This window comes from Haliotis asinina, chromosome 3 (assembly GCF_037392515.1).
Source record: "Haliotis asinina isolate JCU_RB_2024 chromosome 3, JCU_Hal_asi_v2, whole genome shotgun sequence".
NCBI lineage: Eukaryota > Metazoa > Mollusca > Gastropoda > Lepetellida > Haliotidae > Haliotis > Haliotis asinina.
Genome location: NC_090282.1, coordinates 872280 through 899053, shown reverse-complemented (window position 1 = coordinate 899053; position 26774 = coordinate 872280). Strand labels below are relative to the sequence as shown.

Genomic DNA, 26774 nt, shown 5'->3' with positions numbered 1-26774 from the left:
GTAATTTGTTATAAGCCTAAGTGCAGTTGAGCCTCGCACATTGTGTTGTCAGTGCTCGACATGAGCAGCAGTGAGGCAGTATGGCAACAACTAGGTATCAATCTGTCTTTTATTTTCATGTTCATGATCATATGTTCAAACAACACAATCGAAAACCATAAATAGTATTGTATAGTTAGAAAAATGTAAACCGATGTATATCCAATAAATCTATAAATGTTTATTCTATAATCACATTGCCGTAAACCATCTTGATACAGACACACGCCGAACTTGCTGGACACAGTCGGGGAGCGAAGATAACTGAGCAGGTGCACAGTCAGTGCACAGTGTACATTTGTGCAACAGTATGCATTCAGGGTACATCAAGTATAAACTATGCAATGAGTGTGCATACGATGTGTAATCGGCGTGTATCCAGTGAAAATTTTGTGTTCAGTCAGCGTGCACACATGCATACAGTGTACAGTCAGCGTGCACTCAGTGTACAGTCACCATGCACTCAGTGTACAGTCATCATGCATACAGTGTACAGTCAGCGTGCACTCATGCATACAGTGTACAGTCAGCGTGCACTCAGTGTACAGTCACCATGCACTCAGTGTACAGTCATCATGCACACAGTGTACAGTCAGCGTGCACTCAGTGTACAGTCATCATGCACACAGTGTACAGTCATCATGCACTCAATGTACAGTCAGCGTGAACTCAGTGTACAGTCACCATGCATACAGTGTACAGTCACCATGCACTCAGTGTACATCCACTGTACATTCAGTTCTGATTACCCTACAAGAGGAATGCATGAGTTCCTCAACTGTAAAACTGTCGATCAGTGAAGGGAATGTAGGATGTCCTGACAGTTCGGACACACCAATATTGTGAGGCATATGAACTAATTTTTGTAAGTTATAAGACATTCCCTCCTTCTCCCACGTTCCACGATCCGCCCCTGGTGTCATCGTACTCTCTAACTTGGCTCAGTGACATCGGCAACCGGAGCATCGCATCCCAATGACATTCATATATACAGCAAATCTGCTGTTAGACAAACGCATAGTCTTGGAATGAAAGAAAAACTTCATTTGCACTGGAAAAGACCTCCGGAAGGATGGGGGAAAATCTAAGTTTTGTACTGTTGCATTACAGAAGGACTGGGTTGAAGGGAAGACATAAGTGTTTGTGAGACAGACTATCTTAAACAGAACAATGACGCACGTTTTATGTGGTGGTTGTCATGTTAGAACTGTCTCCAGGATTATGTGTAATAACTGATAAAAGTAAATGCCCAAATACAAAACGAAACCCACAACAGACCAAAGTAAATCTGCCCACTGGAATACGTCATGTGAACATGAGGCTGTCCAATCAGCAAGCAAAAGATATGAGATGAATTGTTTTAGTCCCAGTGGGCAACGCTATGACTATACCATGACAAATTTAAGTCAGCAACACTTAAGCTGTACCATGGCCAACTTTAGCCAGCAACACTACAGCTGTAACCGGACAACTTCATCTCAGGAACACTACAGCTGTACCATGGCAAGCTCATGTCAGCAACACTACCGGTGTAACCGGGCAACCTCAAGCCAGCAACACTTAAGAACTACTGTGGCAACTTCAAGTCAGCAATACTTTAGCTGTATCATGACAACCTCAAGTCAGCAACACTACGGCTATACCGTGGCAAGCTCAAGTCAGCAATTGTAGTACGGCAAGCTCAAGTCAGCAACGCTACACCTGTACCATGGCAACATCAAGTCAGCAACACTACAACTGTACCATGGCAACTTCAAGTCAGCAACACGTCAACCGTACCATGGCAACCTCAAGTCACCAACACTACAGCTGTACCATGGCATCCTCAAGTCACCAACACTACAGCTGTACCATGGCGACCTCAAGTCACCAACACTACAGCTGTGCCATGGCAACTTCAAGTCAGCAACACTTCAACTGTACTATGGCAACCTCAAGTCACCAACACTACATCTGTACCATGGTATCCTCAAGTCAGCAACACGTCAACTGTACTATGGCAACTTCAAGTCAGCATCGCTACACCTGTACCACAGCAACTTCAAGTCAGCAACACGTCAACTGTACCATGGCAACCTCAAGCCAGCAACACTACAGCTGTGCCATGGCAACTTCAAGTCAGCAACACTACAGCTGTGCCATGGCAACCTCAAGTCAACAACAGTACAACTGTACCATGGCAACTTCAAGTCAGCAACACTTCAACTGTACTATGGCAACCTCAAGTTAGCAACACTACAGCTGTGCCATGGCAACCTCAAGTCAGCAACACTACAACTGTACCATGGCAACCTCAGGTTAGCAACACTACAGCTGTACCATTGCAACTTCAAGTCAGAAACACTACAGCTGTACCTCATCTGTTCCAGGTCTATCATAGATTCCTGTTGATTTGAACAATATATGATGGCATCATAAACACAGTGGTAGAGAGGTACCCCATTATCCACCCCAAGCCCTAATTCCAGCCCTCTCTTCCCCTTCCTGACATAATACTGGATGTGCAAGTCCACTACACAGGAACTGGGACTGTTGAAAGTCGATTAACTTCCTCACTATAAGATGTTTGGCAGCTAAATGTGATCCACACAGAAAAGAAACATTAATAATGAACTGCTACCTGTGACCTTTTTGAAAGTTGGTAATATTTCACTTTCCTTCCATGGGAGAAAAAGCGCAGAACTATATCCCCAGTTGCCCGATGTGCGATGCAGTGACAACGAGGGTTTTTTTCGCTGCAATGCCATCCTATGAATAAAGCACTTCGTGTATAGCACCATGGCATTCACATCGCCTTGGACGTCTCATTACGTCGTCAGTACATTACCATCCGTTTAGTTTGAAAAGCTTTAGTGACTGTTCCCCCCTTTAAGCATGTACAAAATACAAACACTGGCGACATCGTTGCCTGATACCAGTCTCGTGTTCAAAGGATCCCTCTAATATGGCGGCACAGCACCATGATAACAGTACGTTGTTTATGTCTAGAGGAGTACCGTCTAACAATGACTCCATACCACAGAGTCGCAGTCTTCCTTCGCATCTTTGCAATATGAGATTTCATGATACTGTCCCTTCAGACACTGTATAATATCCTGGGCCTGGCTTTCGTCCTGCATGGTTGTACCGTGGCCGCCAGCACAACGTCAAACACGCTGTGTTTTCCCGGAGTCTCTATTGCCCTATACTGGAACCACGCCAAACTCAACCACTTTGTTGAGAGTGATGTTCGCTGTCGTCCTCGACCGGTCTTTGAAAGAGGGGTCATAATGAGTGAACTTCCACTTTTGACCTTTGTTGTTGTGGTCACATTTCTGAAGAGTCAGTTTCGGCCCAGTCATCGCCTCCAGACACAGCCCGGTTTTTTCATGCTTCAGCATCCCGTCCTGCAAAAATGACCGTTGAAACACTACAGCACGTTTACACATACAGATATGACAATGAGCAGAGGTACAGTCTACTTCATTACACCCTCCCTAGGCCTAGCCTACTTCATTACACCCTCCATAGGCCTAGCCTACTTCATTACACCCTCCATAGGCCTAGCCTACTCCATTACACCCTCCATAGGCCTCCATCTGCTTCATTACACCCTCCATAGGCCTAGCCTACTTCATTACACCCTCCATAGGCCTAGCCTACTTCATTACGCCCTCCATAGGTCTAGCCTACTTCATTACACCCTCCATAGGCCTAGCCTACTTCATTACGCCCTCCATAGGCCTAGCCTACTTCATTACGCCCTCCATAGGCCTAGTCTACTTCAGTACACCCTCCACAGGCCTCAGTCTACTTCATTACACCCTCCATAGGCCCAGCCTACTTCATCACACACTCCATAGGCCTCAGTCTACTTCATTACACCCACCATAGGCCAAGCCTACTTGATTACACCCTCCATAGGCCTAGCCTACTTCATCCCACCCTCCACAGGCCTAGCCTACTTCATTACACCCTCCATAGGCCTAGTCTACTTCATCCCGCCCACCATAGGCCTAGCCTACTTCATTCCACCCCTACCAATGGCCACAGGTTACTTCACCCCACACCTACCAATGGCCACAGCCTACTTCATCCCACCCCTATCAATGGTCACAGCCTTCTTCAGCCGACCCTCCTGCTTCGTTCAAGATGCCTGTGTTTTTTGGGCTTTTTGTCATCTTCGTCAATGCAGAAGGCCTCACCAGTATGTAGTCCCATGTCTCTGTGGGGCCCTCGATGCAGTCCTGGAGAAAAGGCACCACGTCAATCTCCTCAGTCAGTACCACGACGCACTGCAGCGTGGTCCGCAGCTGGCGTCGGTGCGTCCACGAGAAACCCTGTAATGGCAGTCAGCATCAGCCACAACACACTTCGCAGCTATACAAATGTTTGAAAATCTCGACATCACGTACAACTTCGGAGACACAGTATCGGTTCGTGTACCTTACAATCTCGATACTTATTAGCACTTGCATGCGATGTGTTTTCGTTTTATGGTAACTTCCATTGCATGTATTTTCTGCGAATTGCTGCAACATTGCTGAAGGGGCGCTGAGCAATATTCACTCACTCACCCATTTGTGCATGTTCAGCTATTAAACAAATGTGGAATCAGATACAATACCGTCTCGCGTTGAAAAAACAGAATGGTTTTCATACCAGTCTTTTTATTAAAACCTAAACATCAATATTTTTTGCGCTAAAACAACCCGCAATATTTGTCAGCATGATACACCTTGTGGAGGACATATCTGACCCCAAACAAGGGGACAAGTTTCTGAGAGAACATGACTTCAGCTCTGACCCATTCTTGTAACAACCCAAACAAATCCGTGTCTCCTCATGGCAGACGTGCCAAATATAGTTGATTAGGTCGCAATACAACGCCCGCGACTTAAATACACCTGCGTTACGAAGCTGGCTCTAAACACCAGCTACAACTAAACACGTATTGTATTTACTCCAATAAACAAAACTTTGAAAACCTGCACCAGTTCCCACCTCACACAAGGCACGGGGGGAGGGGTTTGTTGACAAAGGGAGGCAACTCTGCGCGTCCTAATACCCAGATGTTTCGCAAACAGTCCTACGCGAAAGAAGCACTGTGGGTGAAAGATGTCCGACATTCTTACTTATCAGTCACAGCTGGTTGACTGGGGTTACATACAAATATGTCAGGCATGGTATGTCTAATCTTATTAAACTCGGTTCTACTGTTAAAGCTGAACAAAGATCAACCCCTTCCAATGAGACAAATCTCCCGTATATTTCCGGGAACCGCCCAGTGTAGCCTGTCACTGACCTGCGCTGGTAGGCTGTGCGTACAGGGCTTGATGCTGAGCGGGTTGGGTGCTTGGAACAAATACTCGTCATTATCCAGGCACATCCTCAGGTCTGGGTTCTCTAACTGTACAATATATTCATTGATTAGCAATGTTCCCAACAATAAAAGTCTCAAAACACGTTTAACTGTATCCCCATGAATCGTGTTGAAGTCCCCATGAATCATGTTGAAGTACCATGTTTAACTGTACCCCCATGAATCGTGTTGAAGTACCATGTTTAACTGTACCCCCATGAATCGTGTTGAAGTACCATGTTTAATTGTACCCCCATGAATCGTGTTGAAGTACCATGTTTAACTGTACCCCCATGAATCATGTTGAAGTACCATGTTTAACTGTACCCCCATGAATCATGTTGAAGTACCATGTTTAACTGTACCCCCATGAATCGTGTTGAAGTACCATGTTTAACTGTACCCCCATGAATCGTGTTGAAGTACCATGTTTAACTGTACCCCCATGAATCGTGTTGAAGTAGCATGTGTAACTGTACCCCCATGAATCGTGTTGAAGTAGCATGTTTAACCGTACCCCCATGAATCGTGTTGAAGTACCATGTTTAACCGTACCCCCATGAATCGTGTTGAAGTACCATGTTTAACCGTACCCCCATGAATCGTGTTGAAGTACCATGTTTAACCGTACCCCCATGAATCGTGTTGAAGTACCATGTTTAACTGTACCCCCATGAATCGTGTTGAAGTACCATGTTTAACTGTACCCCCATGAATCGTGTTGAAGTACCATGTTTAACTGTACCCCCATGAATCGTGTTGAAGTACCATGTTTAACTGTACCCCCATGAATCGTGTTGAAGTACCATGTTTAACTGTACCCCCATGAATCGTGTTGAAGTACCATGTTTAACTGTACCCCCATGAATCGTGTTGAAGTACCATGTTTAACTGTACCCCCATGAATCATGTTGAAGTACCATGTTTAACTGTACCCCCATGAATCATGTTGAAGTACCATGTTTAACTGTACCTCCATGAATCGCATGTGTGAATATAATGTATGGATATATATACGGACTGGTTATGGTACTAATTTTCGCAATATCAGGGAAGCCAGTCTGTTTCTGTTTCTTATATGTTTCTGGTAAGCTTGACAACAAACGACTGGTATTGAATGGTGGATACATGCGAGTCGTACAAATTCAAAATTCGTTTCCTGAAACCATAAACATATCAAACTAAAGCATATATACTGATGGTAATAAGTTAAGCAACCAAGTATGTGCCTGATGATTTCTTCCTAGGTAATCAGATTTGTATCAACTGCGTTTGCACATGCAAAGATACTCAACAGAATGAGACCTGATATCATGCTGCACATAGATAGTGAAATCCGCGAAGGTACTTGCGACTTGCACAGTGCAAGTTTGATGGTACGTCATTACACTGCAAACATGCACTGTCTTGTCGCAAGAGGCACCTAACTGATTGGGTGGTTAGGCTCCCTGACTTGTCATCGCTTCCCAATTGCGTAGATCAATGCTCATGCTGTTGATCACTGGATTGTCTGGTCCAGACTCGATTATTTACTGACCGCCACCATATAGCTGGAATATTGCTGAGTGAGGCGTAAAACTTAACTGTTGTGATGATGTTTAGTACTTTTGAAGTACTGGTTGAAAGAGATCCACCAATATGTGTGTCATCATAAAGCGTCAGCAGTGAAAATTGCTCTTCATGTTCCATAAAGTCTGAAAATTATCGGGTTGCTTGACTTTCTACCATTAGTATATTATTTAGAAACTACACCAATCATGAACAAAACATTCTTCATCACAGCACCTCTAGAATAAAGATTGATGACATTGCGGTTAAAACTACAAACCCTCTACTCCCTGGACAGTAAAATCACAACGCATTGGACAGTCTTTTTGCTACACGTGACCAGCGCCATATAAAATGTACAGTGTGATTGTTCGACGATAACTGAATAATTAATGACGCTATAAAGCCTGCGGATGCAGATCTACAATGACAATGTCTAAGTACTGACAGCTACAATAACGCACGTCTGATGATGAGGATGACATATTTCGGGTTGAAATAATCATTTTCCGCGATCTTGTTTCGACACTGAGGAGGGTGCCCTCGCTTAACGAGAAATTGCAATAAATATAGATGATGTCAAGCTATTACAGAAAGATCTGTAGATTTCTAGACCCGTCACCAAATGGCAAAGCCTGATATGCTTTACTTTCGTGTCTCGTGTTCTTCTTTCACTGTCCATCGAGTAAATGGAGTTTCTTTTGGGGTAATTCCACATTTCGTGAGGACAGTCATCCCCCGACAACTACTCACCATCTAGTACCAGGCCCGATGCCCCGCTCAGTCATCCCCCGACAACTACTCACCCTCTAGTACCAGGCCCGATGCCCCGCCGAGTCATCCCCCGACAACTACTCACCCTCTAGTACCAGGCCCGATGCCCCACTCAGTCATCCCCCGACAACTACTCACCCTCTAGTACCAGGCCCGATGCCCCGCTCAGTCATCCCCCGACAACTACTCACCCTCTAGTACCAGGCCCGATGCCCCGCCCAGTCATCCCCCGACAACTATTCACCCTCTAGTACCAGGCCCGATGCCCCGCTCAGTCATCCCCCGACAACTACTCACCATCTAGTACCAGGCCCGATGCCCCGCTCAGTCATTCCCCGACAACTATTTACCCTCTAGTACCAGGCCCAATGCCCCGCTCAGTCATCCCCGACAACTATTCACCATCTAGTACCAGGCCCGATGCCCCGCTCAGTCATCCCCCGACAACTACTCACCCTCTAGTACCAGGCCCGATGCCCCGCCCAGTCATCCCCCGACAACTACGCACCCTCTAGTACCAGGCCCGATGCCCCGCCGAGTCATCCCCCGACAACTACTCACCCTCTAGTACCAGGCCCGATGCCCCACTCAGTCATCCCCCGACAACTACTCACCCTCTAGTACCAGGCCCGATGCCCCGCTCAGTCATCCCCCGACAACTACGCACCCTCTAGTACCAGGCCCGATGCCCCGCCCAGTCATCCTCCACTACTCACCCCTCCCCAGGCAAAGACGTTCTCGGCGTAGGGAAAGAGCTCTGGCCATACGTTGTCAAGGAACCATCCAAAATCTCGACACTTGAGCCTCTCCCGTAGCTTAACGCGCTCGCTCAAATCCCCGGCGTCGAGGTTCTGTCAACACCGCATATACGTGTATGGTGGGTAATTGCACGAAAACTACCAAAGGACCACATATTTAGAATCTGAGGAGACAATAGTACCAACCAACTTTTTAAAATGGTTTCTTCAAACAGTCTTTCCCTTTTACAGCGACGTCTTTTTAGGTCGGATTAAACTAATATCATTTATTGTAGGAGGAATATGAACTGTATGTAAGTATAAATATTGACAAATATAGTTGTGCGAGCAATTATCATATTGAGGATTTGAGAATGTCATATATAGGAGAGCCTGATGTAGACTACCAATTGCCGGAACTGACGGAACCACGAAAAGTACTAAAATTGATGCTTTGAAGATCCATACGTGTCTGAGATATTGTTGAAGGCACTGTCTTACAGTCCGCTACTCACCTTCATTGCTGGGAAGTACTCATACACATATTTCTTGTAGTGGCCCATCCACACTTCAACTGCTCGCTTGTAGTTATGCATCTCCGTCTGGTAGCGCCCGGCTGGGAACGAGTAGGGCTGGGAGCGGGCGATATGGCCGATCTTGGAGCAGGGGCTGTGCAGCAGCTGACCCCCACAAAGCCACACCTGTGAGAGCGGGAGAGACATCGACAGGTGTCACTGTTCTAGATAGTCACTTAAGGGATAACTGTATTTAAAGGATAACTGCAAACTTCTAAATCACACCTTACCTTAACCCTTAGACTGCCATATGCATAAGACCATATCATATATACAGTGATAGATACTACCACTGGCAAATGGACAACACTTTTATCTTTGGGAAACTGATATTTTGGAAAAAACATTGCAGGTAGTGACCACAAAAGTGGGAGTATTTTTACTGATAAATCGCCTCTTGGACCACACGGAAACTCTCACAAGTTTCTATCACTGTCTGTATGGTTCCATGATATATGTGTGACACTGATCAATATAGTGATCATGTTCATTAAAAGCAAAAACACATACTTATTCCATACTGGTACGCCGTGATTTATTATCAACCTCAAGTTGTCATTTCTGAGCATTTAGTTAGATATTACTCATTTAAATCTTGACATAATCTATGTGTGAATAAATAGTAAATACTGACGATGGTTCTTGAAACGTCAAATCATAATAACAGACAATATTGGGGAATATCTTTGGAAAAATTTAAATGTTCTCGGAAGATTTGAAAATACAGACACGTTCAAGTTCAAAACACAGGCCTCATAAGATACGTGCGGACTAACAGGTTCACGTTACATACAACTGCTTTAAACGGCCGTCGGTTTTCGTGCAAAATTACAAATGTCAGTTCATTTATCCTGCTTCACTCACTCTCAAAGCCAGTTTCCTTTTCCTGTTTCATTCACCCTTTAAGCCACTACCCTCATCCTGCTTCAATCACTCTCAAAGGCAGTACCCTTATCCTGCTTTACTTACCCTCAAAGGCAGTACCCTTAACCTGCTTTACTTACCCTCAAGGCCACTTCCCTTATCCCGTTTCACTCACCCTCAAAGCTGGTTCCCTTATCCTGCCTCACTCACTCTCAAAGTCAATTCCCTTATTCTGTCTGACTCACTCTCAAAGCCGGTTCCCTTATCCTCCTTCACTCACCCTCAAAGTCAGTTCCCTTATTCTGTCTCACTCATCCTCAAAGCTGGTTCTCTTATCCTGTCTCACTCACTCTCAAAGCCGGTTCCCTTATCCTGCCTCACTCACTCTCAAAGCCAGTTCCCTATTCCTGCTTCACTCACTCTCAAGGCCAGTTCCCTATTCCTGCTTCACTCACTCTCAAGGCCAGTTCCCTATTCCTGCTTCACTCACTCTCAAAGTCAGTTCCCTATTCCTGCTTCACTCACTCTCAAGGCCAGTTCCCTATTCCTGCTTCACTCACTCTCAAGGCCAGTTCCATTACTCTGTCTCACTCACTTTCCAACCCGGGTCAGCCTATGAAATTCCACTGTCCTGCCTCACTCACCCTCCAGGCCAGTTCGATGTTCTCGCCGCCCCAGATCTCCATGCCGCTGTCGTATGTTCCGATTTCACGGAAGTAATCGGCATCTACGGCAAAAGCTGGACCCACCATCACGACGCCGCTGTAGAATATGCAAGAACCATTCTAGCAGAGATTGTAAAGATCACGTGTTTGGAAAGTACACTGAACCACAAAAGACGTCGTCTAACAAAAGCACATATAAAACTTTGTTCTTACAAGGTGGTGTTCTATTATGATTTTGTTAACATGTTTTTCAATCCACACTGAGTGAGTGAGTGAGTTAAAATTTAACGTCACATGGACAAAATTGCAGTCATATCGCAATCCAAATTGACTGTAACTAACATCAGTGTGCCTTCTGATGACAAAAGCACATAGACCTAAACACCGGAAAAGGCAGACATGGTAAAAGGTTCCGTATGACATTGGTGAAAATGAAAATGCACGTGCATGCCGTGACAACTACCAATGAAAGAGAGTCCCAAACTCGCCTGAAATCATTTTTGCTTTGACACAATCACCATGACATAACTTACGAGGGATGAGAGGAACCAAGTCTTTGGACCACTGCAGGTTGTGCAGACAGCACGGGGGTGGGCAATCATGTAAACGGTCATACAAGCAACTTCCAAACAGCAGTCGGTGGCCTTCGGCAACATCTCAACGGGAAGACCGACAGTTTGTACGCAACCATCTGCAGGGTCGCTTCCCCAGGGCGACAGCAGGAGTGACCACGCCAGAACACTGGGATCCATCAGTGCCGACACAGTGCATGGACGTTTGTGATTAAGAAACCTATGCTGTCACAAATGATAGCAGTTCTCGAAACTCATCGCGTTGTCGACAATGGAGAACTGTGGGGTTTTTTCATGAAAAGTCGATACTGTGTTTCGACAGCCGATGGCAAAATGAGAGTACGGTGAAGGCGTGTCAAATGTGAGAACTGTTGAAAGAGACTCTTCACGACATCATGGTGTGGGGTGCACTCGGTCTGAACCAGTTAGCTGACACCTTCATGTTCCAGAATCTTGGTCCGGGATGAGGAAATGACATAACAACTGCTCGCGATATTGACCATGTCATATGACCCGCACGTTGTACCACATTTGACGTTACAGAAATCACATCTTACAGCAAGACAACGTTTATAGCGACTGGTCTCGATCAGGCATTTTGCATAGTATGGACCCAAGTACCTATGGTCTACATAAACCGACTAGTTCATTCCCTGTACAGACGGCGCAACGCTTTCATCGATGCCCTTGGAGGCAAAACACAGTACTGACTTTGATGTATTTCATTTTTGTTGATTTTGTTTGCGTGAAACCTGGGAGTGATTTCCGAAAATGTTGCAACCAGAATTGTCAGGTTTGAACTCAATCCTCCGTTTTAATTGTTTAATAGAGTCAAACAAAGTGTGTGCTTTAAGAAACCTCTATCGGTGCGACATTTCTTTTGTGTTTCAGTATACATCAATCTTCCACTGTGCTACAGTGCACTTATGCTGTTTTCTCTATTTGAAAACCAGTTCTTGGTAACAATACAAAGGTAGAATAGTTTTCCTACATTTTTCTATATTTTCCTTGGTTATATCCATATAACAGAAATCATTTGTTCACTATACCTAAACAGCGGTGTCTTAATATTAATATACCCAGCTGGCCCAGGAGGGTATGTCGGTATATGTAAACACTCACGGCAGAGATTCCGTTTCGGACCTCAGCTCTTGTTGGTTCTTCCGGAAGAAGGTTTCAAAGAAAACGAGTCGCCAGTCAAATCCGTATCGAGTCTTGTAGCCGGGCTCGAAATCATACTGAAGGGTGTCTGCCTTGATGTAGTCTAGGTGACCCATGGCGACCGTGGAGCGATTCTTCTTGATCTCCACCAGAAGCGGTTGGAGCCTGGGTACAGAGAACGGAGTAAATTACTGAAAAGGTATCAAAGAGATGTTCGAAGGCATTAGTTTACAAGAAAGCTGAACAACGCAACAACAAATCACGAAAACAATCGTAAATGCATTCATATTCAGGTGAAATAAATCTTTTCAGAGAACAGATTCAGCCATACCAAACAGAACCAATAATGATTTAGATGTCAACAAGAAAGGTTGAAATAAGATTCTGCTTTGACACAAAGATAAACCATTGAAAGTCACCATTATTCAACGTTACAAACAAGAAACAACTGCTGTAGAGTGTAAAATTGTAACTGAATCATTCGTATCATTTCAGTCTTTTAAAGCATATTCTGCTGATTTGCACAAGTGGAACAAGTAAAACATGGCTTTGATATTGTGAAAAAGTGTTTAGGAACATGTAATATTATCTTAACATTTTGTCTTGAAATGTAACATTTTCACACATAGCAATAGCAATCGCAAGAGTGTTGAAGATGTCAGTGAATGTTTACATAACAACCTGTCTCGGTTAACTTACACTGCTATATTAGGTCTTACGATGGTGTATTGTCTGTGATTTGTATTGCTACACACACACAGACACACTCGTGAGTTGATATTATGTTTGTGAGCCATTACTTTAGGTTTCACTCAGTTGCATTGTACTAGAAACCTCTATTGTGAATCTTTTCATCTTGCTCTTATCTTCTCAATACATAATACTGAATATTATAGACTTGTCTGGTTTATATTTTGCTACTTTTCCAAGGACTTTTTTCTACCTTTTGTCACGGCAAATTATTGACTGTAACATGAGCGAGACGGTCGAATGGATTTAACCAATCAGACAACGGTTACTATATTTAGGGTTCGGCGAGACTTCCAAACACTTCTCTTCTCCAGTCGCATACACTGATCTCTCAACAAACGAAAATCCACAGATATTTGACCTGCAGTATGCGCTTACGACTTTTTGATGACATGGTTACTCAGTTTATTTTTCCGCAAGATGACATCCTAGAATATTGACAAAAACGCTACTTTCAGCAACTGTTGTGAATAATGGCGTCCTCCATCCGTATTGATGATCACCCGGAAGCGATCATGCGGAAAATAACATTCGGAATCGGAGTACAAATGTTTTCGAGGTAAACATTCAGACGGTATGTGCGAATGTTAACGTTCGCCTATTTGGCAAGCTGTGTTATGACTGATCGGTTCAACAGGTAAGCTGACCCGGCCTTCTAGTAGGGCTTGTTAGACTCAGTATAAGCCGTGTAACGAATAATAGTGAGTCTAAGTTTACTTAGCCTGCATTGCTACGGTTACTGAGAGAGTCGTACCAGTCAACGTTCACCTCCATGTGGCTGTCGAAGAAGGACACCACTTTCCCTGTGACGTGCTTGAATCCTTCAAGCCGTGCCTTTATCAGTCCCACTCTCCGAGGCAGACGGATGAGTTTGACGCCCCGCTTCTCGAGGTGAGTCCTGATGTATGTATCTAGCTCCTCCTTCAGCTCAGCTGGAACAGGATGTGCAGGTCTTGAGACAGAGACAATAACCTGGAACAAGACTTAAGGACCCATATGCAAGGATAACATACGTGACATAGATTTCCCTGAAAACAATGCGTTTGTTGTTCGACAACAGCGGACAGAAAACATCCAGCTGATTGCAAAACCTTTTGCTTGTAGATCCTATTTCGTGTGAGCCAAGTTAGAAATGTGTTATAACAACAATTAGGTTAGTTACATATGTATGTATCATGTGGATAGCAATGTAATCATCAGTAGATAACATTTCCACTCTATTCACACGATATCGTCCAGATACTAATAGAAAATAACAAATCATACGCCTCTAGACTACCAGGTGTCCGACTTTCATTTTTGTGGAAGTCGCGGTGGCTGAGCGGGCTAGGCGGCTGGCTTTTGTGTGCTGGCGATTAGATGCCTGACTCTGAGGGTGTGGGTTCGAATCCCGGATGGGACTCAACTCAAAAACGTACTAGAATTTGTACTTTACCAAGAAAGTGTAATCCCAAATTTAACATGTCACATACGCTTGGACGTTTACAGCAAGCGACACGAAAGACAACTTCCACCCCAAACTACGGAGTGACATTGTCGGACTGATATAAGGTGAATTATAATTGTTCACAACTATCCATAACGCATCTCAAAACAATAACAAATGTCCGTGATACATATTCCCGTTTTACTGAATTCTTCTTTCTTTCCCAAGAAATATAAGATGAACATAATATTGGTGCTTCTCGTGGAAGACATTTGACATATTGCGAGGACAGAAGCTAAAGACTCTGAGGTATCCTGTATTTGCACATAAAATATTTCACAACGGCATTGTCGTCATACAGAAAAACTCACTCTTAACAGAATACCCTGTCAACAAAATTGTGAGTTGTCGCAAACACTGTGAGTAAGTCAACAAGTGGCGGCATACAATGAATTTACTTCACGACGAGGGCATTTGCAAACCTCTGTGATCAATGAAACAAAGGCCTACAAAAAGCAACTCTGCTCACATCTTTTTCTACCATATCATGACAACATGCAAAAACATTTTTCTTGTCATCTTGAATAGGCCCCTGAAAAAAATATTAGAATGTTCTGCAAATACATATAATTATCCTGCACAGTGTACACGGGGTTATTAACGTCAGTGAAATGTTTATCGATATATATATATATAGTATAGACACACACACCAACGCCTTGTGCAAATATCACAAGTAGAACTACAGTGTATCAGATACGCCGGGGTGCTCCTCCTTGGTAGTGGAAATTTCCACTAACCCCTCCGTAACATCGATGCTCTAGAAGACGCAAGTATTGTTGAACTGGTTTAGGTATTTGACATTAGCTGACTGTGTGGTGGAATGTATCAAACGTTTCGAGGAGACGCTAAATGTTGCTTAAGGAAGTATCGCGGACAACGTCAAGCCTTTTAGCCCCTTTTGGACACCACATCCCCCTACTAAACTAAATTATACTACATCAATATTTTAAGAAGGTGACATCCTGTATTTACCGTCAGCACACAGAACGGACAACGCTTCAGCCTCTCAGCGTGTTTTGTGGATAGTAAGACAGTGTGTCAATACATGCTCAACTATGGAGTCGAAGGCCATATTATAGGTTACCCTCTACAATTCGGAGTCCGAAAAGAACATGCAGCTGTTATGTCCGTATTTACATTACATGAATGTATTAATTATTATCTATCTAACAAATCACCTGTTTACGCAGCTTTCCTTGACAATGAAAAAGCCTTCGATCGTATCTGGCATGCTGGTCTCTTTGTAAAACTATATGAACTAGGCATAAAGGGGAAACTGTGGAATCTTCTCTATCAAAGTTACAGCAATAGCTATGCGTATGTCACATACAGTGGTGAAATGTCAAATAGTTATCCTATCAAACAAGGTGTAGGACAAGGGCGAGTGCTGTCGTCATGGCTATTTCTTGTTTATATCAATGATCTGCTCAGTGAACTGAGAAAAGACTATCGTCATGTTATATATGGGCTCAAAATTCCAGTTATCATGCTCGGTGATGATACTACACAAGTCAGCGCCACACCGAAAGGACTACAAGTTGCTCCCAACACCGTTACGCATTATGGTTCTGAGAGGAGATTAACATACAATGCCACCAAAAGTCACTACAATAGCGAACCTAGGAATGTGGTCACTAACAGGGTTCATCGAAAAGTGCAGACTACTGCTCCTCGGAAGGCTTTGCACAAACTCATGTTTTTCTACCATAAAACATACAGTCTGTACGTACTTAGCGACAGTCAATGTTAATGATCCAAATACTAGCACCAGTATATGTGATACAATGATATCAACTGTCTGCATATACAACCTTCATAATGTCATTTTGATCAGTACTGGAACATTCCCCTGCTAAACCGAGTGGAGAAGAATGGTATGTGACGCAATATCCATGTATGAGGAAAATAGGTGGAAAAGCAGATTATTACTAAGAAAAGATCTGGTCAGATACAGGTCAACACATTCAAAACTTAAGTTTCATATACTATGGAGATTAGCGCTAGCATATCCACATCTTAGATATTGCATCCAATACTCTCTAAAGATAGCTTCTAGACCAATTACATCTCGCGAATGTTTCAAATGTGGTAGCCCTACCTTTGATTATGACAGACATGTACTTTTGGACTGTGAGTACTATCTAACCGAACGAAATGAATTCTTCTCCACCCTCATTGACCAACTGGATGTTGACAGTTATGTTCATCAACTTTTGGATGAAAATGAAAAGCTTGCACTATTCAAACATTACCTGGAACTGGTAGCCAGACCACTTGGGAAAATGTGTCACTATTATTTTGTAAATATGTATTTAATCTTAAAAATATGTTGAACAATATATCCTCTCTTTTCTGTGTTTGTGTACACATATTATTGAATAGTTACCTACACAGCTTGTGACATTAGCATTCATATCTCTGTTCCTGTATATATTAACATTATGTGTTTGTTCTGAGTAACACCAGAGACACTGTAAATCTTCGAATGTAAATTCTGGAGGACATAAACAAATTCATTCATTCATTCATTCGTCGACAAACTGACGATCTCCGTTATATTTATAGGACAGTGTGCCAGTACATGCGTCGACAAATTGATAATCTCCGTTATAACACAATGTGCCAGTACATGCCTCAACTCACTGAGTCGACGGCCCTATGATAGGTTAAATCTCCGTGATAAGACAGTGTCCAAGTAAAGGTGTCGGCAAAAGAAAGTGTGCCAGTAGCGGCGTAGACAAATTGACGGAATCCGTTATGACACAGTGTGCTAGTATAGGCGTCGACAAACTGACGATCTCCGTTATAACACAGTGTGCCAGTATGGGTGTCGACAAACAGATGATCTCCGTTATAACACAGTACAGTGTGCCAGTATATAGGCGTCGACAAACTGATGATGTCCTTTATATGACCGTGTACCAGTATATAGGCATCGACAAACTAGGTGTCGACAAATTGATGATCTCCCTTATAGGACACTGTGCCAGAGTGTCGACGGTTTCGGTTATAACGCGGTGTGCTGCCTATGTCTGCTGGATGCAAGGAGTCCCCTGCGAGTGGTTTTCGACTGATGTAAGAATTACAAGATGAACGACACGACCATGTTTGTACAAAAACAAAAATTTATATGTGTATTCTGAGGTTTGTGCACTCCACATAATAAATAACATATACCAACGGGACATACGTATCCTGTCTATGTCGATATCGGGGATACAATGATCAATGTGACTTGTTCCATACCGAGTCAGAACACTTTATAACACTAAGAGGTTTGTATACTATTTCTTGTCTTCTTGGGCTGTTGTTAAATATCCAAAGCTAAATTGCGACCTCCAGTCATTGTGCATACATCCACATGCATGGAGGTTTTTAAGGCTTCTCAACTCTATTCTGCATTTCTGGTACCATAGAAACCACGTCATGACAAACACTGGCGCTAGGACCTCCGTGAGCTAGTAAGGACTAGTAAGGACGCAGAAATTCTGCATTATCGGTATGTATACAGCTATACTCTCTTGTATCAGATTATAAGCGTCTCTGGATCTATACATTCCTGACATTACCCAGCTACATCCTGTTCACCCAGCAACACCCTTCTACATCATGTTACGGCCTGCCACACCCTGATACACCCCTGCACACCCTTCCCCCACCGTGCTACACCCCACCACATCTTGTTACATCCTCCTACACCCTACTACATCGTTACTCTCTACTACATCCCCTACACCCCTAGTACACTCAACTACGCGCTTCTACATCAGGTTACGATCTACCACAGCCACAGCCTGTAATCTTGCAACACTACTGTTTTATCGTCTAATATTCAGATTGGGACTGGGGTATTGCTATCCGACTGTAGTGTATGTCGACAGTATTCCAGTGGTGGTGAACTGGTGCTGTCTTGTCTCTGATTCTCACCCAAGTCACTCTCATCGTCGACGAGGATGATTTCCTTCAGCAGGTGGCTGGGTGTCCGGTTGATGATGCTGTAGACAGTCCTCAGCAGGATGGAGGGCCACTCGTTGTGGAAGGGGATGACAATACTGGTCGTCGGGAGATCATCCGGGTACGTCATGCTCTGACAGCTGGGGAAAGAACACTGGTATAGTTAATGGCCATGTACACAGAAGGCACGGGGTGTATCCAGTGAACGCTCAAACATGTTCCATGTGATGTTAGATAAGATGTAAAACATAACCAAGATATGTGTGATATTGTCCTTAAACATGCACATTTACCAACTGTCGTGTTTCAAATGACAATGCATCTAGCTGTTTTACACTCATGTTGATTAAAAGCATTAAGATAATACACTAGACACATAAAGAAACTGTGCATACAAAAATAAAAAATCTAAGTTTTTCAAACCTGTGTGCACACATAAGAATTTAAACTCAGAGATTAGTGGCATGTATTCGAAATGCATGCACGTGCCACGTTCCGTGACGTCGGTGGTTTCGTCCTTGCAATACGTTGTTGCACGGGAAACTGAGCAAATGAATGCCACACAATGTTCACAAAATTAAACTGCTATTGAAACGCATAGAATGCCAAGGCTAACGTCTGCACAACGTCATTGGGCCATTGGGATGGTCTGTGAGGGAATGTCTCAAGGACAAGTGGCTGCACATTTCCACTGCCACAGGAAAACCATTTCTGCACTGGGGAGACGCTACCAGAACACAAATAACGTCATCGATCGGTCACGTTCTGGACGACCACGTGTAACAACGCCAAGACAGGACAGGTGGATAAGGGTGACCCACCTTCCCAACAGATTTCAGACTGCAGTGTTGACTGCAAGGACAATCCCAGGGCTTCGCCGTATTCACCCCAACACAGTTCGACAACGTTTACGTCATCACGGGATCAGACCACGACATCCCGCCGTACGACCTATCCTGACACAACGTCATCGACAAGCTCGCCGAATGTGGTGCCCAAATCATGTCCGCAGACCCTTCGTTTGGTGGAGAAATGCTGTATTAAGAGATGAGTTCAGGTTTAACATTTCCCATAGTGATGGACGTCAACGTGCCCATAGACGCGTGGGAGAACGTTATGCTCAGGTCTGTGTCTTGGAGAGGAATCGCTTGGGGTAGTGATGGTGGTAGTGGTTCCGTGATGATTTGGGGTGGAATAACATCACGCTAAAGAACTCATTTGCTGATTGTTAAGGGCAACTTAACAGGTGTGGGCTACAGGGATCAGATTCTTCGACCTGTGGCCAATTCCTTTCCTGTAACGTCATGCCCCTGGGTTAGCATTCCAACAGAACAATGCCTGCCGTCATACGGCAAGGGTTGCTATGGATTTCTTGCAACACCACAACGTTACCTTACTGCCTTGGTCTGCAAATTTATCGGATCTGTCCCCGATAGAGCATGTTTGGGACGAGACGGATCGACGTCTACGCCGTCTTCCTCATCTGCCACATTGCGCAATTGACCTTGCAAAAAAACTTGAGAGAATCTGGTGTGACATCCCACAAGCCTTCTTTGCACGTTTGATAGGCTCTGTGCGTCGTCGATACACTGCTGTTCTCAATGCCGATGGTGGACATACCCGTTATTGAGCTTGTGACATGATTGTTTGACCCCTGTCCCACTTGTGGACTCGTGACGTCATTGTGATCGACTTTTCAGTTGAAATTCTCTCGACTTGTCATGGTTTCATGATACCTCCTTTACCGTTTATATGTACCTTTGACATTGTTATCGTACTTGTCAACTGGGATAATATGTTGACAATGCACAGTTTTCATGTGACTAGTATAGGATAATGACCACGCACAACATATTGGGGAAATCAATGTTATTCTCCGGACTCGCTGACAACGTGTACAGTAGCTACAGCCTACTTCATGGCAGTGATGAAAGGGGAAAACCAATTATTCCTAAAACAACACGGCCACAGGGCAAATAATGCCTGTTCTGCATTGTACAGACAGCTTCACATCAGTCCTGATTAGCTAACATATGGGTATGCAAGACAGGTTCATTTGGATCGCCGTGGAGGAATGAATTGCAATTCCTGAGAGGTAAAACGGTAGACAAAAAACGGTAGAGGTATTATGGACAGACGGAAGGAGCACATGGTTCGCGTCAACCATGACGTCATGTAAGCGCAAGGTCACAAGAAGTAAGAATGTTACACACAATATGTCTGTTACACACGGGCATAACTATGCGTCTTGGGATGTAGGAGTGAGGTTCACGTCCTGTTTCGTCCCTGAAACAATAATTTAATGTCGTATATACTTCACTGAGAAAGAAGTGGTGCCGATCTTTGACGTTTGCCAATTTGGAGCACCCCACGCAGTCATGGTGCCGACTAGTGTAGAGACATCACAGTTGTTGAAAATCACAATCATAGGACGCAGCTACGCAAAACGCTTAAAGGCGGCTGATTTGTAATCCCGTATGGGAATCGGGCAAAAAATGCTGACTCAGTCTGAGCACTCCGAACAGTACACCGTTACACAGGATTACACATCACAGTATAGTCGGTCTTCGTCTTCTACATGGCCCTTTCTGCAATGCTACAGTCCTAAACAGAAGCAAGTGTAGATTTCCTCAGGTTCATTATCTGCCATTTCACTGGGACTTCGTTTCATTTGAAAAGCATTGTTTGTTTCTGTAAACGTTCTACTTATTTCAGTGAATAAGCGTTGGTCTAATTATTTCATAGGGTAATTCCGCGACCTCTAGCTGACAACATCCAGTCCTCTGGATGGGCATGCACGAGGTATGATGAATCTGACGGTAGAGTTGGGAGAGGAGGGAGAGACCCCCAACAGCTTCCCAACTCAGGGAGAGACCTCAACGGCTTCCCAACACAGGGAGAGACCCCAACGGCTTCCCAACACAGGGAGAGACCCCAACGGTTTCCCAACACAACTCTCTCGCACATCCTCGCATATTCCGTGACCCGGTCAGTAGGACGATACCATCAGTTTCCGCACAGTGGCACGGCCTGCGTCCCAGTGGTCAGCCAGGCGAGCACCTGTGTTTACATACACGGGAGTAGAGCACAAGAAACAGCCCCGGTTACGGACCTCGAGAACTAAATATTAACTGCTCAATAAATACAAACAGCTCCTTCTCGGAAGAAAAGAAAAGTTTCATGGCACCAAACTAAGAACTCTTTATTGGGTAACGTTTCATAGAGAACGTCATAGAGAACATTTGTCGCCATTACACACATAAGGCACAAAAGTAAAATATGATCCACCAAGAGAGGTAACTGCATTTACTCAAGGTAAAAAAAACACTTAGAAAGGGAAGTAATTCTGACAAGAAATAATTAATGCCACTCAGTGGCGGATCCAGGGGGTGCGGGGGTTGTGGGGTTTGCAACGATATGTACAGCACACGAGACTATCTACACAACATCTAGAGGGGACGCTATGTACAGCACACGAGACTATCTACACAACATGTAGAGGGGACGCTATGTAGAGCACACGAGGCTATCTACACAACATCTAGAGGGGACGCTATGTAGAGCACACGAGTCTGTCTACACAACATGTAGAGGGGGCGCTATGTACAGCACACGAGTCTGCCTCCACAACATCCAGAGGGTGCGATATGAACAGTACACGTGTCTATCTACACAACATCTACAGGGGACGATATGAACAGTACACGTGTCTATCTACACAACATCCAGAGGGGACGATATGAACAGTACACGTGTCTATCTACACAACATCTACAGGGGACGATATGAACAGTACACGTGTCTATCTACACAACATCTACAGGGGCCGATATGAACAGTACACGTGTCTATCTACACAACATCTAGAGGGGACGATGTGAACAGTACACGTGTCTATCTACACAACATCTACAGGGGACGATATGAACAGTACACGTGTCTATCTACACAACATCTACAGGGGACGATATGAACAGTACACGTGTCTATCTACACAACATCTAGAGGGATGCTGTTCGGGTACGGGTACGGGTAGCATTTTTGTTAGTATTGTAAATTAGTGCGGTTATGTGCACGCTAATTGTAGTGCAACGAGTATGGTATGAACAGTATTAGAATATGAACCACATGTTTCAGCATAACACGGCAATAAACATATCTATAAAGTTTACTAACAGACCAATTGTCATTTTTTAAACGGGCAGCCAAATCCTCCTTCGTCGCCCGATCTGATCTGCAGTATTTTGTATTCCTGTTTAAGGTAGATCGTATTAAAGCTACAGTTGTCGAAGCATGGTTTCGAATTCGACATATTCGTAAGTACAAGTAAGTGAAACGTTTTCTGCTTGCGTGTTGAACACTGCGTCGCCTAATGTAAGTGTACCTTATACTTGGCGTATTATACAGTATTTGACAGTAGCATTCCTGGCAGTTTGACATGGATATCCATGTTGCAGCTTGGGACTAATATCTCATACTGTAACAGTGGAAACATACACGAGGCACAATCACACTTTTCTAAATCCTACTATGCTGTTAACTGACACAACCCCTAATTAGTGTGAGAGTAAGTTACGGAGAATTGGAGAATTCGGAGTTACGACGGCAATATCATCGTGTTATTTGACATCAGCATTCCCCGATGTCGGCAATCGAGACTGCAACTGGAGAAACAACGACACGCTGGCTTATTTATCTGTGTGTAGATGCAGCAGTGAAACAATATGTGACAGCATCGTCAGGCTGTGTATCTGTCACAAGGAACCAGTCATTTAAACACTGTTGACAAAAAGCGCATGTAACATTTAGACACTGCTGAATGATAGCACATGTAACATTTAAACATTGTTCACAGACAGCATGTGTAACATCTTAACATTGCTGACAGACAGCATGTGTAACATCTTAACATTGCTGACAGACAGCATGTGTAACATCTTAACATTGCTGACAGACAGCACATGCAACATTTAAACATTGTTGACATTTACACTGTGTCAAGTTATGGACATTGTACGAGAATTGTAAAATATTGTACACACTAGCAAGACATAGACACTGCACGAGAATATGGGACCATAGGACACACTAGCAAGATATGGACACTGTACGAGAGAATATGTCAAAAGAGACGGACATTGTACAAGAATATAAGAGTTCTGAAGACTCTCTCGAGATATGGTCACTGTGCGAAAGTATAGGAGCATTGAACACATTGACAATACACTAAGACCGTGTAAATGTATATGGAAATATTGATGATGCGCCATCAAACGTACACTGTGTAGATGTGCATGTAGCTGTTAGTGTAATAACAAGCTCTGAGTCAATCATTGATCAGCCGATGACGGGATAAGTAAACCCAGGAGCATGTATCGACCGCCCTGACAAACCAGCTGTAGTTCCACTACCCCGTGAAGCACATATCTCCTGTGATAGGCTGTCACTCACTCAGCACTTAAAGCAGCATTTGAAAATAACAATAGAGGCGGCTATATAGATAGCGTTGTGAACATGTGTCGTCGTGGCCTCCCGACATCACCAGATAATACACCACAGTAACGTGATTACCACTGTTTTGTTGAGAGTGCAATACGAAGGGAGAAATACGGTACTGAGCTGGATTAGTGACGTCGGATGAAAGGGTTGGCGGGTGTTTACTTTATTAAAACTCACAAGGTTCGCGTGGAGCAGCAGACGGCAACTGTTTCAGTCAGCGAGTTGACCTGACCCATATTTAGTAGAGTTTTAAGTGTGTGATGGTTTGTTGGTTTATCAAACAATATCATCTATGCTGTGCTGAGAGAGGTCACTTGGAGTCACCTTGTAACCATGGTAACATCATTCAATAGCGTCGTTCGATGCCGTCATCTAAGGATGCGAGTCGTAGCTGTTGAAAGTCAGTAACTCAAAAGGTAGTTTACCCTCACCGGCCTGCATATGTCACCACGCACGTTAATAGTCACGCACACATCATCCTGCAAGTTCAGTAACAAAAGTATTTTCCATGCTCACTGCCACAATGATACAGTTCTCGCCTAGCCAGTGTTATTGAAATGTTAGTGAAATATATTGACCCCTTTACTACAATATATATAACCACGACCTATCGAGTCTATTACTGAATTTCAAGGCCCTGCGTGGTGTACCCAGTATACCTACAATTCACGAAGTGGCGATTATGTCTTAGATGACTGGCTTATTGGGTGCTTGGTAAACATGATATAAACATGTCTATCGCTTCGCGTAGGACATCACACATGACATGACAGAGTTACGGAGATGCTACCTACCCGGTCGGTCTTGAGTCGGGGACCAGTCTGTTAAGGGGTATGATGTCGCTGGCGTACACGTTCACCCGGTACTTCTTCATGGCCCATTCAGCCCGGCGCTTTTCCTCGGGTGCAAGGACCACGCCCCTTCCCAGTTCACCCGCAAGACGAAGGTCATTCGTGCCATATTTTGTGATCAACGTGTTGTCGTCTTGCGACTTTCCATGGTTGATGTACACCCTTCTCAGACTGTCTGTACGCTGTGGTCTGGTGCTGACAAGATGATATATCTTACCAACTACCAGCACCACCACAACCGCTCCCAGCAGCAAACCGTATCGGAAGTGGATACGCATTATTTGTGGCTTGAGGTCCGTGTGTTTTCATCGCAAACGCCAAGGCTCTGTCGCTATGTTCCTTCTCCACCGCTTGTTATAAACATTTATAATTGTTCAAACACAAGTATATGAAGACAGACACAGATATAATTCGTCACTTGGCCCAAACTCTGTTGACCGAATGCCGTGTGTCTCACTTGTTATATCCAGCAAATATACAGTGATTCCAGCAACTTTCTCCATAAACTGTGAATGAGCCAGTAACAAATCCGATATTTATACACTCAAAGTAATCTAACCAACCTGATCAAACCTTTTGTTAGATTCTGCTTTGACTGTAGACATGAAAAGTGAGAATGGTGTATGAGGTCCGCTGTATCTCCCCTGTGTGGGCAGTCATCCACTAAATCAGCTCATGTATTGATTCCAACACGTGCACCGTATACTCAGTCATACTTCACACTCTTCAAGAAAATTTAATTAAAATTCAGCTTCATCTGAAGGTCCATACTTTCCCCGTCGACTCCGACGACTAGTCTGTATCACGTTGTCAATGTGCGTGATGTCGTTGCACGCATCGCTGCTGTGAGTACTGTTTTCCCGACACAGCTGTGAAACATCTCGCGGCACTTGCACCTTCTCTCATCCTTCAGCAAATCCAGGTATTACAAAGGCGGTCTGTAACCCATAGTGATCAGTGTGACAAGACCAGAGACCAGTGGAGGGATTGCTCACTACGGACCCCCACAACCTACCCGAGAGACTTTCAGACAGTTTGTTGCGGAAGTCCCCGTTTACCTTGGCTACGGGCAGCTCACTGGGACTTAGCCGCCTGTGTACACTTCACTTTAAACAAGGTTCGTGTGGTTTTTAAGCACTCTGAACATGTACTCACCGACAAGCATCGAGGGGATAGCGACAAATGTGGTTACGACAAACTGACAGAATACTTTGGGAACACTGCCTACAACACGAGTCTGTCAGTGTCAACAGCCCAAGACGAACTACAGCGTCACGACACAGGTAGCCTCGCCGCGAGGAACAAGGACAGGCACCACACTCACACCGATTGTTCCTACACCTCAATATAACGCTGATCAAACTTCACGCCATACCGGAAGCTGCCCTGGCTATAAAGCGGCATGTTGAGAGGCGGTACTCAAATGTTCATTATTCTGTCTCTTCACACGCAGTCGTTCCGCTCCACGAGCTGGTATATGCTGTGTGCTTATTCTCTCTAGGTCGGGCTAGGGTCACAATGATAATCGCCATGTGATTGCAGACACCCAAGTGCTCCAAATCAAGCTCCGAACACTAAGCTGTAGCCTATATTCTTGTAAGCAGATGAATGAGCGAGCTTCTATTGAAGTGTTACGTCACGAACCTTGCTGATATATATCGCACACACAAGCTGGCACCTTTAACAACAAACAACGTCTGTCATGATGCCTTTGTGAAAGTAGCGAGTGCGACCCTCTTACAATCGTCGCCTGAGATCACCTGTAGCGTCCTCTAACTAGACAAGCACGACTGACATTGATCCCTTATTAAGAGATGATTGGTGACAGCGTCACTCTCTGCCGTTACGTGGATGCTTCTCTAACTTCCCATCGACATCGAATTCTCACGATGAGCATATCCTAGAGGAAAGGTGACGTGGGCTGTCGCTCAGGTCACCGTCTCGCCACCATCTAC

At 44.2% G+C, this 26774-nt stretch overlaps 1 protein-coding gene across 3 annotated transcripts; it reads right to left on the bottom strand.

Annotated features, from left to right (window-relative positions):
- Positions 1 to 93: 93 nt before the first annotated feature.
- LOC137277287 (polypeptide N-acetylgalactosaminyltransferase 11-like) lies at positions 94 to 26774 on the bottom strand. Of its 3 annotated transcripts, none has more exons than XM_067808945.1 (10): positions 24763 to 26774; positions 18443 to 18609; positions 13781 to 13958; positions 12238 to 12441; positions 10523 to 10640; positions 8955 to 9140; positions 8419 to 8553; positions 5324 to 5428; positions 4224 to 4358; positions 94 to 3425 (listed from the first exon to the last, which is right to left on the bottom strand). In XM_067808945.1, exons 1-10 carry the CDS (start codon positions 25095 to 25097, stop codon positions 3222 to 3224), a joined length of 1767 nt encoding a protein of 588 aa, XP_067665046.1. In that variant the 5' UTR covers positions 25098 to 26774; the 3' UTR covers positions 94 to 3221. The 3 variants fall into 3 exon arrangements, with proteins under 3 accessions (XP_067665046.1, XP_067665048.1, XP_067665047.1); XM_067808947.1 differs by having other exon boundaries at positions 25975 to 26112; XM_067808946.1 differs by lacking the exon at positions 5324 to 5428.